Source organism: Ammospiza nelsoni, chromosome 4 (assembly GCF_027579445.1).
Source record: "Ammospiza nelsoni isolate bAmmNel1 chromosome 4, bAmmNel1.pri, whole genome shotgun sequence".
Classification (NCBI taxonomy): Eukaryota; Metazoa; Chordata; class Aves; order Passeriformes; family Passerellidae; genus Ammospiza; species Ammospiza nelsoni.
The window spans coordinates 16,350,607-16,365,327 of NC_080636.1; the positions used below are offsets into that span (position 1 = coordinate 16,350,607).

Genomic DNA, 14,721 nt, shown 5'->3' on the forward strand with positions numbered 1-14,721 from the left:
AGCAGATACTTGTGTGCCATACCTGAGCCTTCAAACACGTACATGGTAGGACCATTATGCAGTCACTTTGAATTCATACCATATGCAAATGTAGAGATAAAAATCTTAAGTAGAAAGAGTAGATGTACTTCAAACCCAGCAAGAAAACATGCTTTAGTATGTATGAGCAAAGAACATGAGAATGTGATTATTTTTCCAGAAAAAAATACAGAAATATTTATTCATACAATTCTGAGTTTTGGAAGCCTACCTAAATTCTGTATGTATATGAAGGCAAACTACAGTTCCATATGTACATGAAGGGATTTTTCTGTACAGCATTGATAACCTGCCTAACCACACTAGAAGTTTGACTAGGTTATTGTAATATACCAAAAAAGGTATATTACAATAACCTAGTTACTTTAGAACCTCAGTTACTCTATCCTTTTAGAATAGGAACAAGAAGAACAAAACCACTCAAGCCCAAAACCACAACATTCCAACCCAATTTATGACATAATATGTAGTGGTACAAACTAGCTCTAAAAAAATTCAGCAGTTGATTATTATTTTCTTTGAATCTTTTTATTTCTCAATGCTGAGTCAAAGGGGAAGAAAACATCCACTTTAAATTATTTCTCTCAAACTGATGACACTGTTAAACTTGAAGGAAATTATTCTGACATATTTTTATCTAATAAAAGTAAAAAAACAGAAGCTGCTAAAATGGAGTTTAGCAGAGTTCATAACAAAAAGCATGACATAATCTGCTTTAAGAATTTCATAACCACAATACAATTTAACTTACAAAAGGTTTTCATGTTGAAACAAAAAAAAAAATCTACATTAAAAACCATAAAAACCCCAAGGTTTAACAATTTAGATAACAGATTATGGCAGTGACACACAGAGCTTTGCAGATGTCTACTAAAGTAAACTTGCTTACAGAAGACAAGCATTACTAGTGTACTTAAATCACCCAGGATCCACAAAGCTGAGCAGCAACACTTTCTCCATTTCCCCCAGTACAGCTTTCATGAGCAATGTTCTGATTTTGCCAGTGATAACTCTTACAAAGCAAATTCAAAACTATTTATTTGGTAGCTTCTACAGAAACAAAGTTAATTCAAGCAGTAACCTCTATTGAAGGAATTAAAACAAAAGAGGAATGCTAACCATGGGGTTTTTTGTGTTAACCATTTCAGTATTCATTTTATATGTTATGCTATAATTTTAAAACTGCAACTATTTTCACCATTGAAAGTGCAAATAGCACTGTTAGGTTTGGCATCAAAGCGTATGAAGTGGGGAAAAAAACCCTCAAGTGTACCCATCTAAAAAAATATAATTCCATTTGAATACAAAATGAGAACTGTCATTTCCTTATTATTGATGAAACAGGAAAAACAAAGTTTGTTCTGTGGAATAGTTTAGTCTGATACAAATGATACAAAAATTTTCCATGTGTACACGATGAAAAGATCTGACTTAAAGCACCAGCTATCGGAAGGATTTTAACACTGTATTGCAAAATTATGGGAAAGCAATAAGTGGTTTTGAAAGTAAACTTCAGTCAGATGTAGTTTTAAAATATTTACATTCTAATGTAGATATGATAAATATTTTATCAAAACAATGTATAATCTGCTGGAGTATATAAAAAAATATTTCCAGCTAAACTGTTTACAAAAATGCACCATCAGTGAAAAGATTTAGGGACTACCAGTTTACCAGAGAAGTCCCAGTTCAAACATAGAACACACATCCAGCATTAGAGTCAGTATTGATTTTCATATTTTTAAAACTGTAACACATTATTTTAATTGTAAGTATGTGCTTCAATATACTTCATTCTATATGATTCTAAAATGATTTAAAATTGACAAGATGAAGAGAAACATCCACAGCTCACATACAGAAACAGTAACTTCAGTGTCATCCATCCCTCTTTTGTCCTAAAAAGCTGTCATTTGGCCCTGATTTAGAGAAGTGTTTAAGCAATTGAGCAATGTTTACACTGCACTGAAGTCAGTAGACATCAGACATAATCTGTAACTAGGCACATGCTTGTATGAATTTGAGGCCTACAAAAAATAAATTGTAACAACATCTAAATTCTTAAATACGATGAAAGATTGCACTGAAAATCGGGTTCAACACTGTCATGTAAAAGCTGTGCAACGTGGCTTTTCAGTTTGAAAAGTCTTCAACAAGCTCCCTAGTAAATCAGCTCACCAACTAGAGTTCTAACCAAATACTGAGTCTGTAAATGCTTCTATCACACACAAGGTGGTACAGAGTTTATGTCTGGCTAATACTATTTTAGAACAGCCTTGAGGCCATTTAGAGAAGTGCTTTTCACTATCAGCCCAAGCGTGAAGGTATCTCTGGCTTGATGGCACCGAATCCTCCCGGTGTTCTGCTCCCTCTCATCTACACAACACAGTCTAGGTAAAGACTCAGTACTAAACAAAAGTAAATTTTTTGTGCTATCTGATCTAGCAGGAGTAACTGATTCCATAGATTTTTTCATTTACACCCTTGTACCTCCTCTGAAGACAGCAGAAGTGTTTTTATTCCACTGAAACACAGCACTTGCATTTAAATTTTACTTTTTATGTGTAATGCTTAATTTGCCACTAAAACCTATGACTTACACTTGCTGTCCATGGAGGACCAAAAGTGCATTTCCATACAGATGTGCTCGATCTTTGAAACACCATGCTGTAATAAAGCAAACTAATCCTGTTAAATTTACACAGATCTCATCATCTAAGATTTTAATCCATACAGACCCAGCACAAACCACGTACAGCATAGTATCCTAAGGTAACTAGAAAGATGTTTGCATAGCAAATCTTCTTCAAATTTTTCCTATGGAACAGATGAAGCTGGTCTCCAATACAAATTTCAATCACAAGAGTGCAAAGTGGTGCTTAATCCTCACTATCAGCTTCTCTATCTCTCTGTACCTCTACTCTCTTCTTCACTTGGCTAACAGCAGAGGACTTTTGGCAAAATAAAGCAGTTATTTCCATCCTCCATTTTAGGCAAGTTAGTGTCACTCATTAAAAGCAAGAGGGGAAACCTCCCCTAGGCTCTCACTTAACGTTTTCTTGCTTGAAGAGAAAGAACATCCCAGCCCTTGGTTGCCTCTATTAAGTGTCTCTGTCCATGACTTATCCATTCTTCTTGGTCCATATATACTCTCCCACAAAACCAACACTTAAAGAGACACCTAAGTGCTTCAGCTGGTGAAGTTTCCACCACTTGATAGTTGTTTTTGTGGGTCTTTTTTAGCTTCATTTTTAGCATACTCCGCTTTTTTGCTTGGTTTCCTGTCTCACCATCCTGAAGAGTAAGACGCTTTCGATAACGTTTGACACCAAGACAACTACTTGTCCTTTCTGACAGAACTACTTTCAGGACTTGACCTTTATACTTGTTGATAGTCTTCATGACATTAATTATCTCTGGTGAATCAACATCAGGATGGTTTAGTACCACAACTGGCTGATTACGACGAGGGCATTTTATCAACTGATTCGTTTTCAGAGGAAGAAGTCGAAGACGCCTTGCTGTCAACAGATATGACATATCAGAACTTGAAGTGGTTTCTGACTGAGCTCTTGTTTTCCTCTTAGGAAGTTCTCTGAATCTTGTTTGTCTTGCCTTATTTTTGGGACTTTTTGAATAGGGCTTGCTTTGCTTGCTCACATCACTGCTTTTCTGAAATGCTACACTAGTTTGCTTGCTGTTATTTTTAGCACTTGCCTCTCGCTTTGGTCTTTGCCTGAGTGATATAGTTTGGGACTCAGCACTTGGTTCACTCTGATTAGGCAAACATGGGAAATTACTGCTGAGTGTCTCAGAAACACTGATGGGGACTGGGCGAGGCAGGAACATTTCATTGTGATGCACAGGAGCTGATGTTTCACCCCTGTTTTCTATTCCACGTGAGCTTTGACTGCTGGTAGCATTCAGCACTCTCAGCATTGTCCCTTTGGGGATGAACACCGGGGTAGCAACATGGGAATTTTTAGTTACCCTGTTTTTAGAAGTTCTTGCAAATGTAAAGAGCTGATCTTCACTGTGTTCTTCACTCATCACACTTCTTCCACCATGTGCTTCAGACAAAGTTGCAGGCTGTTCCACTTCAGTGGCACAAACAGCTCCCTCACAGCTTCCTGAACTTTCTTGAGGCAAAAGTAACTTTTTACTAGAAGCCTGACATCTCAAGGGTGCGGATTTCATGTTAGGTTCAGCAGCAGACATGAGCTGAGCAATCTTTCTACACAGCAATGTTGCTGATTTCTTCCTGCGTATTGTGTCATCCCATCTGACATCCTCTGGAACATTTTCAGTCCCAGAGCTAAGAGAAAATACAGATGAAATAACAGGTCCTTCAAAAGGACTGCCTTTATTTTCCATCTTCTGTAGTTCAAGTGATTCCAGAAGATGACTACTCTTTTGGCTTATCGTTTCAGTTCTCTTTACTTTGCTCAAGCCACATGTTATATCCTCAAAAGCTGCAGTTTTAGTAATGTGGAAGTTTTTCCCTCCTTCAGAGGATGCAATAAATTTTTTATCAAAACCCTTTCCAGCTATACGTGCTTCAGTAGAGCTGACTGGTAGATTCCTATGTTCTTTGTCAATCCTCTTCACAGACAATGTATCCTTTTCTTTATGGACAGCAGAAAAATTTTTGCCCTCCTGAGCAGCTTCTACTGAAACAATCTTGGAATTTTTACCTTCAGAAACGGAAGCGTATTTTGGACGGTATGTATCTTTGCCTTCTTCATAACAGTACAGATCACTATGCAAGTTATTTTTTCCATCTACTTGCCCCCTTGAGGATTTAAGATCACTTTTTTTTTCAGCACTGTTCTTCACCAGAGATTGAGAACAAAGTTCTATAACACCTGAATGGACATCAATACCTTTCACCAAATGAAAGCATAATTTTGATGTATCTTCCCTCTGTACAGATATAGAGCTATAGCCTGAGAGCTGAGAATCAGAAGAACAAAAACATTCAGAATTCTTGTCATGTGTACTATCCACATTAAGCTGGTTACTAACACTAGATAATTTGTTTACATTCACTTCCATAGTTAGTAACTCATTTTGACAGACAGAAGATGTTTTCTTTACTTCTTCAGATTGTTCTATACTTTGACTCTCAAGCTCCTCTTCTGCACAGTTCACAGATTTGTAAGTTGCTTCTTTCATAGGAATTAGTTTAAGAACCAGCTGTTGTGCTCCATTCACTATTTTTAGCTCTACTATCTGAGCTAAACAGTTGGAAGGAACTACAAGTTCAGATGGTGCAATTACTGTTAAAGGCATCCCAGGTTGTAAAGGCTCTGTTTTTGGAGAATAAACCTCAACCTCCACACTTTGATTCTCACATACACTCAGTTCAGATGGCTCCAATATTGTCTCATCCTGGATGGATGATGTGTTTATGCTACATTCTACATTTTGAGATGAGCAGACTGTTTTAGTAGCTTTACTTGGAATCTCACAAACCATATTTGAAGACAAATTTGAAAGTTCATTTTGGAAAAGAATTTTATTGTATTTCTGCTTTTTACATAAAGTGCTTTGACTCTGCTTCTTTTGCTTGTGGTTCATGAGAGTACTTGACAGGCGTTTTCTGGGTGTTTCATGTACTCTTCTCGTATGTTTAACTATATAGTCATGTCTAACAGCACCATATTCACAGTGCTCACACTGATATGGAAAGGTTCCAGTGTGCTTCACCAAATGTCTCTGGAATTCTCCTTTGGTGTAGGATACATAACTACAGTGGGAACAAAGAAATTTAATTTCTTCATGTTGCCCTACATGCTTTTTATACTGTAAAGGATCCTTTGTTGAAAATCTGCATTTATCACAGTAGTATTTGCCTGGCAGAAAATTTTTTACTTTAAACATTTTCTGGGTTTTACTTGGGGTTTTTCTTTCATGTTTTTCGTAGTCTGCAGCATTGGCACCTTCAGGAACAAAATCGAAAGCTGGTGGTTCAATATGACTGCACTTCTTGCAGATGAAATTTCTGTCTTCAGTCCACTCAAGCTTCTTATGCTTCTCCATATCTTGCATTGAAATTTTTTGAACATTTCTGCACTTTATACAGCTTATCAGTGACAACTTACTGTTCTCAGCCTCAGTTCCTTGGTAACAGCAGTTCTGGTCATCTGCCCCTTTTGATAGATTTATTTTATCATCAGATTGCTTTGGGGATGTAGTTAAAGAATTATTTTTATCATTAATTTGGCCAGAGTACAATCTTGGTAAAATTTCCCTCATTTTTTTCAACTGCATTTCAGATGAAGCAACTCTGCATCATTTTCATTAAACACAACATCAACACACTGAATGTTTCCTTGGTATTAGTCCTGTGTATAATTCCTTATCAATCAATGATTCAGGCTACCAATCTGCAGAATACAAGCTTTGGAAGAAATTATGTTCAAGCAACTGCATCCATATTATATTCCATGTTCTTCGTCGATTAGCTTGCAGCGCTAAAGAATAAAAAGCAGAACATTAAGTCAATTAAGATTCAATGATCACTGAAATACAATGAACTAATAATTGAACTATTAGTGGACTACAACTGAATTACAGAGTGCAAGTTTACTCTCAATATACCACTGATTATATGCTGTATATACAACCAATAACTCTAAAACATACCAAATCAAATAATCCTTTAACATTTGCTCTCATTCAAAACATTCCCAAATTTGTGTAATTACCTGCTATCAAAACCTGAAGAGTTTATGGTATTTCTCCCATGTCATGAAAAATCTTACACTTAAGAAACATATTTATAAGCCAAACAAGATACTTGATAATAGAACTGAGCAGCAGAGTATGATTTCAGTTCATATATAGCCCTCAACTCAGGACAAGATATCAAGAAACATGCAATTTCCATTTTTATGTGAATTGCAGGGAAAGAGAATGTGACTAGGATGGTTACTAGAAACACAGAACTACGAGTCTGTTTTTAAAGAAAAGAATTTTTAAGCTAGCATGGAATTTCCCGACATACAGAAGGAAGTTCTTTTCTAATCAGTGCCAATGTTTCAGATACAAACAGTCTTGAACACTAATTTGTAACAAGATGTGATTTATGCTTCACATGTTCTCAAAGCAATGAAGTCAAAACAATCTGTGGCTGCAAAATTAATCACTTTTTCTTCTATTAATATTACAGTGTAATCACATCTATATATGTGGACAAGCATATAAATAATTCACTTCATCCTGATAAAACAGAACGTCAATCAAGCAAAATAAACAATGCAACATAAGGCAGAGGGAGTTCAGTAATATCACTGTAAAACACCAAATTAACACGTGCAATATGTTTGGCCCACAGGTTCCAGCACTCTGTCTCTCTACTATATTTAGCAGGAAGAAGATCTCAGCCTTTAAGCTTTTGGCAAGACTAAGAAACTACTATTATTTAGAAAATAAACAATCAAATTAGGCTTTTGGGACATACATGAAGTCCAACCAACACCTTTCTTATTTAACCTCATTAGCTATACTGTTGCACACACTTGCAATCACAAACAGACTCAATTGCATGAGGTTACCTCTGTTTTCCAATACACCCTACTGGCTTGTGCTCCTGAAGTCCAGACCCTCACCAAGTGTACCTACATAGACCAGGGCCTGACTGCACTCCAAAAGCACAGTGCTGAGTTCACTTAAAGCAGCTTCCCATCACAATAATCATATGGCAATCAAGAAATTAAGCTACAATACTGGAAAGACATTGAGGTGCCTGAGCGAGTCCAGAGAAGGGCAACAGAGGTGGTGAAAGGTCTAGAGAGTAAATCTTACAAGGGGTGGCTGAAGGAGCTCGGGGTATTGAAAAGGGGGCTCAGGGGAGACCTCTCTGTAGCTACCTGAAAGGAGGCTGTGGCCAGGTGGGTGTCAGCCTCTTCTCCCAGGTAAAAAGTGACAGGAAGAGAGGAAATTGCCTCAAGTTACATCAGAGCACATTTAGATAGAATATTAAGAAAAATTTTTCATTGAAAGGGTTGTCAATAATTGGAACAAGTTATCTATGGAAGCGGTGGAGTTACCTTCTGGGGATGGAGTTAACATCCCTGGGGATATTAAAGACATGTAAAGTGGCACTCAAGGATATGGTTTAGTGGTTAGCTTGGCAGTGCTGGGTTAAAGATTGGACTTGATGATCTTGTAGGTCTTTTCCAGCCTAAATAATTCTGTGATCTCCCCAGCGGCTTGACAGGAGTAAATATCTGATCCAAGAAGGTTTTCCTGCATCTTATTTGCTCACAACCCAGAAAGCAATCATACTATGGCATCAAAAGCAGCCTAGCCAGCACATTGAGGGAGGCAATTGTCCCATTCTGTTCTCATGAGACCACACCTGAACTGCAGCTGCATCCAGCTTTGGGGCCCCCAACACAAGGAAGATGTTCAGTGCCTCTCCTCTGGACCCATTCAAAGCTTATCACAGAGCTGAAGCACTTCTCCCACAAGGACAGGCTGAGAGAGTTGGGGTTGTTTAGCCCAAAGAGATGGCTTCACAGAGACCTTATAGCACCTTCAAGCACTGAAAGGGGGCTTCCAAGAAGGCTGGAGAGGGACTTTTCACAAGGGCATGCAGTGATAGGAGAAGGGGAAATGGCTTCAAGTTGAAGAAAGGTAGATTTAAATTTGATATTAGGAAGAAATTCATTACTGTGAGGGTGGTGAGGCACTGGAACAGGCTGCGCAGAGAAGCTGTGCAGAGATGCTCCAACCCTGGCAGTGTTCAAGACCAGGCTGGATGGAGCCCTGAGCAATCTGGTCTAGTGGAAAGCATTTTTTCTCATGGCAAGAGGTCTCTTCCAACACAAACCACTCAGTGATTCCATGATCTTCCTTATACTTCATCAATAACTGCTGTACCAGTGCTGCCCTAAATACAGGGCTCTTCAAAGTGTTCTGATGTCACAAACATCAGCAAAAGCAAGTTAGAAAACTGGTTAGGGACAACATAACAAGCTTTTCACTCTTAAGCAGATGGATGGGTGTACACTAAAACTCCTCAGTGGGTAGTTCCAGAACTGTAGTAATCTTGTCTCATTGCAATGCAGACAGCTGTGAAAATGCACACAATTTGAAAAATAAATCAATGGCAGCCTTGCAGGAAGGAGGAAAGTATACCTGATTGCTGTATCATGATCTGGAGAATTTTCTTCAAGCAATTCTAGCGTGGACAACATTATGTGCTCTATTACCCTGATTCTAAAGAAGACTGAAAAGCAAAATGTTTGTGGTAGTTCAGATGGAACATCCTTCCCTGGCTAGTAACACTTTCTAGACTTAAGACTAAACTGCTGACACACAAGTGTGGTGGTAGGCCTATGTTCAGGACATCCACTGCTTTGTTTCAGGAGAAAGATGATAAGAGGGTCTTGATAAGCTCAAGATCCAGACCAAAGATGCTTTATGCATTTCTATACAGCTTTAAGAAAGAAGTAACATGGCATTTGAAAGGAAATGGGGAAGCTATATCAGTATTTGCCTTTTTCTGCTGTTAACATCTGTCCATTAATAATGAAACTGCCCTCCATGTGAACTAACTGAAAGCAAAGTATAGGAAATTTGTGCCATCAGCATCCTTGACCACAAAAACAAAGTACAAACCCAGAGAATTTTCTTGTATTTTTTAAACTCAGTAGATTTCACTTTATGGGAGAACATGAAAAAGAACCCACAACCTTTAAAGGGCAAGAAAGTACAAGAAACAAGGTCCAACATTTTCAGAAGACTTCAATTTAACAGTTCTGGGCTTCTCAATCCAAGACTATGCCAGAAAAATTTAACAGAGGCAATTCAAAGAACAGCTTTGTGCCCTCCCAATCTCTTGCCCACCCCATGGCTACTCAATAAAATGGGGGGCAGAAGAAAACCTTGACATTGTGCAAACATTGTTCAGCAACAACCAAAACACCAGTGTGTTATCAAGACTGTTTTAGCCACAGCACTGTACAGGCTGCTTTCAAGAAATTTAACTCCATCCCAGCCAGACCCAGTAAAAGGTAAAAAAAAAGAACTGAATAACCAGTTGATGTCAAAGTAACATCTCTGCTGTCTTCCTAGCTAGTTTTTCACCATGTACCCTGAACACCAACCTGTCAATAACAAAGGTTTTGATACAAACAGCTCCAATTTATATTTATTTTGGATAAAACAAGCCCAAAATTATATTGTAATTTCATGCCTGTATTAAAAAAAAACATTCAGAAAGCCAAGATCATAAATGTACACATGGAGGTGAACATTACATACATTCACTCCATACCACTAGGGAAGGTGGGGGGGGGAGGAATTCCCCTAAAGATTTGTTTTGGTATTTGAAGGATTGGCAGAAACATGCTTCAGAAGATTTAATTAAAAGATAATCGATTTTTGAGTTATAATCATATGCAGTGCACATAGACCAACCAAAAAATATCATTAGAGGAAGACCTCAAAGTCTACAAAGAGTCTCAATAGAAAACAAGGGAATGGGATGGATGAAAAATTATCTAAGTGACACTAAGACCGACAAAGTCAATTCCAGTTAATGTCTTCACAGGAATGAATTCAGAAAAAGAAAAAAATGTATTAAGAAATACAACAAAGTACCCAGATTAGGAAACATTAAAAAAAAGAGAATCCAGTTTGGAGAGGAAAAAAAAAAGCACATGGAAAAAAGACATCACAAGAAAGATCAACCAAATTTTCCCATTCACTCCTACCGAACACCTGCAATTCAGTGACATTAAAAGGTCAGACATTCAACAAAACAAACATTTCCACCTTTCACACGACAGTATCATATCTTGAACTTTGCTGCTCAAGACACAAGAGACTAACAGATGCACAGAAATTAAAAGGCATTCTAAACTCTGGATATCCCAGCTACATAAAGGTTAAAAAATAAGGATGCATTGAAACAAAGGAAAATAGGACGAAACATCCTCTGCAGCCTGACTAAGCCAAATTCAACCAGTACAAGGGTTTTTGCACTGCAGTAGGTTAAAAACCACTGATGTGGCCATGGTCAGACTGGAAATTTCTATTTACTTCAAATACATCAAAAATTTGTTCATCATTTCAAAGAAGAATAGGTCCATTCCAAGGCTTTAGGTTCCTTTAGTTCAAACTACATGCTGCTATCAATGAAAAGGGTGCGATGAGCAGGATGTATTTAGCCCATGTGAACAAATAAATGAGCCCTTACTTCAGCAAAGCACACACCTCTCATGCACAAAGATCACAGACTGCAGCCAATAATCAGGGTGTGCTTTGGTACTGAAAAGCCATCCCCAAGAAAAACAAGTTTAAACAGAATTGGAGGACACTGTGCATCACTGCATCAGGAGGATGCAGTGTATAAAATTTGAGCCACTGTGAAAAACGTCAATCTCTATGTATGCATGCTTAAAATTACCTTGCCTGCATTTTGCAATTTTATATATATATACATATACACACTCACATATACACTGACTCTTTAACATCAACTACCTCCGTTCAGCAGAGTTAACTGTTCTACTGACCCAACTACACAGCTGCCAATTACCAGTCACTAATTTTAGGCCTAATGACTGGGAGAGAGCCAGAGTGCTTCACTCAAGTATTACATATTGCATTAATTAAAATAATTAATTTTGTATCAAAAACAAACAATTCAAATGCACCAAAGAAATTTCGCCTACAAGTATTTCTTCTTAAAAAGCCATTTTGTCTCACAATAACAGCTCATCACACAGTCGCAACAGTTCTTGGTTTTCAGCTGAAATTCACATGAGGTTTTTCAAAGCAAAATGAATGAAGAGTGACAATGCAGACAAGAAGAGCAATGACCATGCACCAAGTTTTTAGAGCTCATTTTTATTAAAAAATATACAGTTCTTTCACTCTACAGAAAAAATCAATTACACTTAAAATGTTTATTGCTTACAAAGTCATGCAAAACACCGATTGAAAGGAAATCACTATTTTTTGAATGCATAAGTGAAAATTTGTCCAATCTACTAACATTTTTGGCATTGTATGGATGCAGGTACATGTATGTACCATGCAGCATTCTACTGAAATGGAGGTTGCTTCCCTGCGGCTCAAGGAACAAGGCCTAGCTTTATTTGTATCTGAAAGAGACACATTTCTGTCACATCATTCAACTGCTTGGTGGTCTTCCTGCAAAAAGCTAAACAAGGCACTACCAAATAACTACTGTATCAAAAGCAGTATTCTAGAGTGCCCAGAGACATTTGTAGAGTTGTTTATCATTACATGTATGACCAATTTTTTTAAATCTGTGCTGTTCATTGCATCATTTCACACAATTTACAATGATTTTCAAAGTCTTGCTGCATATCCAGAGCATACTGACTAGTATAAAGCATTGCCCTACTCTGGAGCTCTAAGGCCTGCAGGAAATACAGCAAGGAAGTATGGCACTGAAGAAAATGGGAGAAGAGGGGGAAGAGTGCCATTAAAAGCACATATCCCTCCATACCCTCATCTCAAAGCACTCATGTAGATGTTAAAATTGATTTCCACAGATTTCATTCCTGATAAAATCAGGCACATACGGTTTGTACGTGCAAGAAAAGAGCCTTGACTGCAACCACCTACTGCAGTAACAATGCACAACAGACTGCTAGAAAAATCCTGTAAAGCACCACTAGTCTTCTTAACTATAAAGCAGACTTTTTAAATTAAATGTACATTGCAGGACATTCTGGCTACATATACGATAACACTGGATTATTTTTTAGAAGAAAAATCGGTTTATATACCTAAATTACTTCAAGTGTCCAACGTAACACTTTTCAATGACAGACTGTCTTGCAACAAAATTCAATATGGGATTCAATTAAGTCAATCTTATGCCCAAACACTCAAAAGAATCTTATCAGCACACAAAACACAGGACGTTCTATTTAGCTCATGGATACATTTACTAACCCGAGAGCTCCTTTTCTTCAGGATGACCAAGACGACAAACCTGGACAACAGCTTTAGTCCAGACGAGTCCAAAGCGGCCTGATGGCGTCCACGAGACAGCGAGCACCAAAACCCTCCTTTTCTTGGGCATCCAGCCCACGCACGCACCGGCTCCCCGCGGAAGGGAGGCCTGCCCCGGCCGCGGGCAGCGCGAGGCGGCCCGAGGAGCGCGGCGCCGCGGGGGATGCGGAGCGGGGCGGGCGCTGCGCGGGCCCGAGCGCAACCTCCGCCCGCCGCCGCCGCCGCGCACTGCCGCGGCCGGCCCGCAGGGGGCAGCACCGCGCGCCGCGCCCGCTCCGGCCCCGCGGCCCCGCGCAGGGAGGGCGGCGGCAGCCGCGGGCCCGGGGCCTTACCTGGCTCGGAGCGGGACGAGGGGGATGGAGGAAGGGCAGCGTCCCTGGGCGCTGACCCCGCCAGCCGCCGCCGCCGCTGCCGTTGTCTCCGGACACAGGAGGAGCGCAGCGCCGCCCCGCGTCCTGCGCGGCCGCTGCCGCCCCGCCCTGCGGCGCTCATTCCGGCAGGGAGGGCGAGGGAGCCCCCCGCCGCCGGCCCGGCCCGGCCCCCGCCCGCGCGGCGGCGGAACTGACCTCAGCGCGCCCCGCCCGCCGCGCGTAGAGCTCTACCCAGCGCGGCACCTGCCCGCGGCCCGGCCCGGCCCGGCCCGGCGGCACCGGCCCTGCCACGGGAGAGCACAGCCCGGGAACCCCTGTGAGGGGTGCCGGCTCCGCTTGGTGCCCGCGGGCCGCGCTGACACAGCAGGCCAAAGGATACGCTGTGCTCCCAATGTAACCTCCCTACATCCCTTCGATCCCGTTGGGTTTCGCTAGGGTATGGTGTGGGCACACACTTCACGGGCATCACTCAGTAAAGTGCTGCAATGACGTGGTTGTGTATTTTCATGTCCTTTCTATGGAATCCAGAGGATTTAACTGACTGTGTATTGCCCTATAAAGTACCTTTGATGTCACTGCATTATCAAGTCACCGCATGTTAAAAACAAACCATGCCTGACTCAGGGCCCGAAGTCTTGCCAGAAGAGGTCTTTGGAATGAAGCTTTTTCGTCTTCAAAGCTGAACACTGTTGCTGTGACACATTTTCCAATCTGTTCTCTACTGGAATGATTTGAGAGTGCTTAATCTTGTCCAGGCATGGACATACATCCTCAGGGATCTGGGATTTTGGGATAGGCTCTTCAGAAAGGGAAAATTATATACAGGGAAGTCTGGGGGGAAAGAATCCTCTCAATTATATTTGTTTTAGTTCTAAAATGAGATCTTGCCTTCAAGAGTCTGTTACATCTTTTGATTAGCCATGTAAGAAAGCATTCTCAATGCCAGTTTGTAACACTGTAGTTTACTGGATATCTTTAAACTTGTGAAGAAAGTTTTCTGGCTGATAGAGCCTGTTGGGATTTCTAGAAGGTTTTTGACAAAAACTGTCAAAGAAACAAAACTGTAATGGGCTAAGACCAAGTGTCTTCCATGAGTAGCTGTTTAAAAGTGGAGTGATTGTGTGGTCCTTGTAGCATAGAGATGAGGGGTGCACTGCTGGATCAATCTCTGCTTGGACCTGCTCAACATACAAGTGACTTGAAAAGTGAGATGGAAACTCAGGTGACAGCCTTCTGATCATACCAAGCTATTGAGGGACCTGAGGACAAAAACCCACTAAAGATCTGGGAAGGACATTGCTCAGAT

At 40.1% G+C, this 14,721-nt stretch overlaps 1 protein-coding gene across 2 annotated transcripts; it reads right to left on the reverse strand.

Annotated features, from left to right (window-relative positions):
* Positions 1–545: 545 nt before the first annotated feature.
* ZNF518B (zinc finger protein 518B) lies at positions 546–13,569 on the reverse strand. Of its 2 annotated transcripts, none has more exons than XM_059469964.1 (2): positions 13,377–13,569; positions 546–6,515 (listed from the first exon to the last, which is right to left on the reverse strand). In XM_059469964.1, the coding sequence occupies exon 2, from the start codon at positions 6,310–6,312 to the stop codon at positions 3,088–3,090; it is 3,225 nt and encodes a 1,074-aa protein (XP_059325947.1). In that variant the 5' UTR covers positions 6,313–6,515; positions 13,377–13,569; the 3' UTR covers positions 546–3,087. The 2 variants fall into 2 exon arrangements, with proteins under 2 accessions (XP_059325947.1, XP_059325948.1); XM_059469965.1 differs by lacking the exon at positions 13,377–13,569 and adding an exon at positions 12,985–13,132.
* Between the last annotated feature and the right edge of the window lie 1,152 nt (positions 13,570–14,721).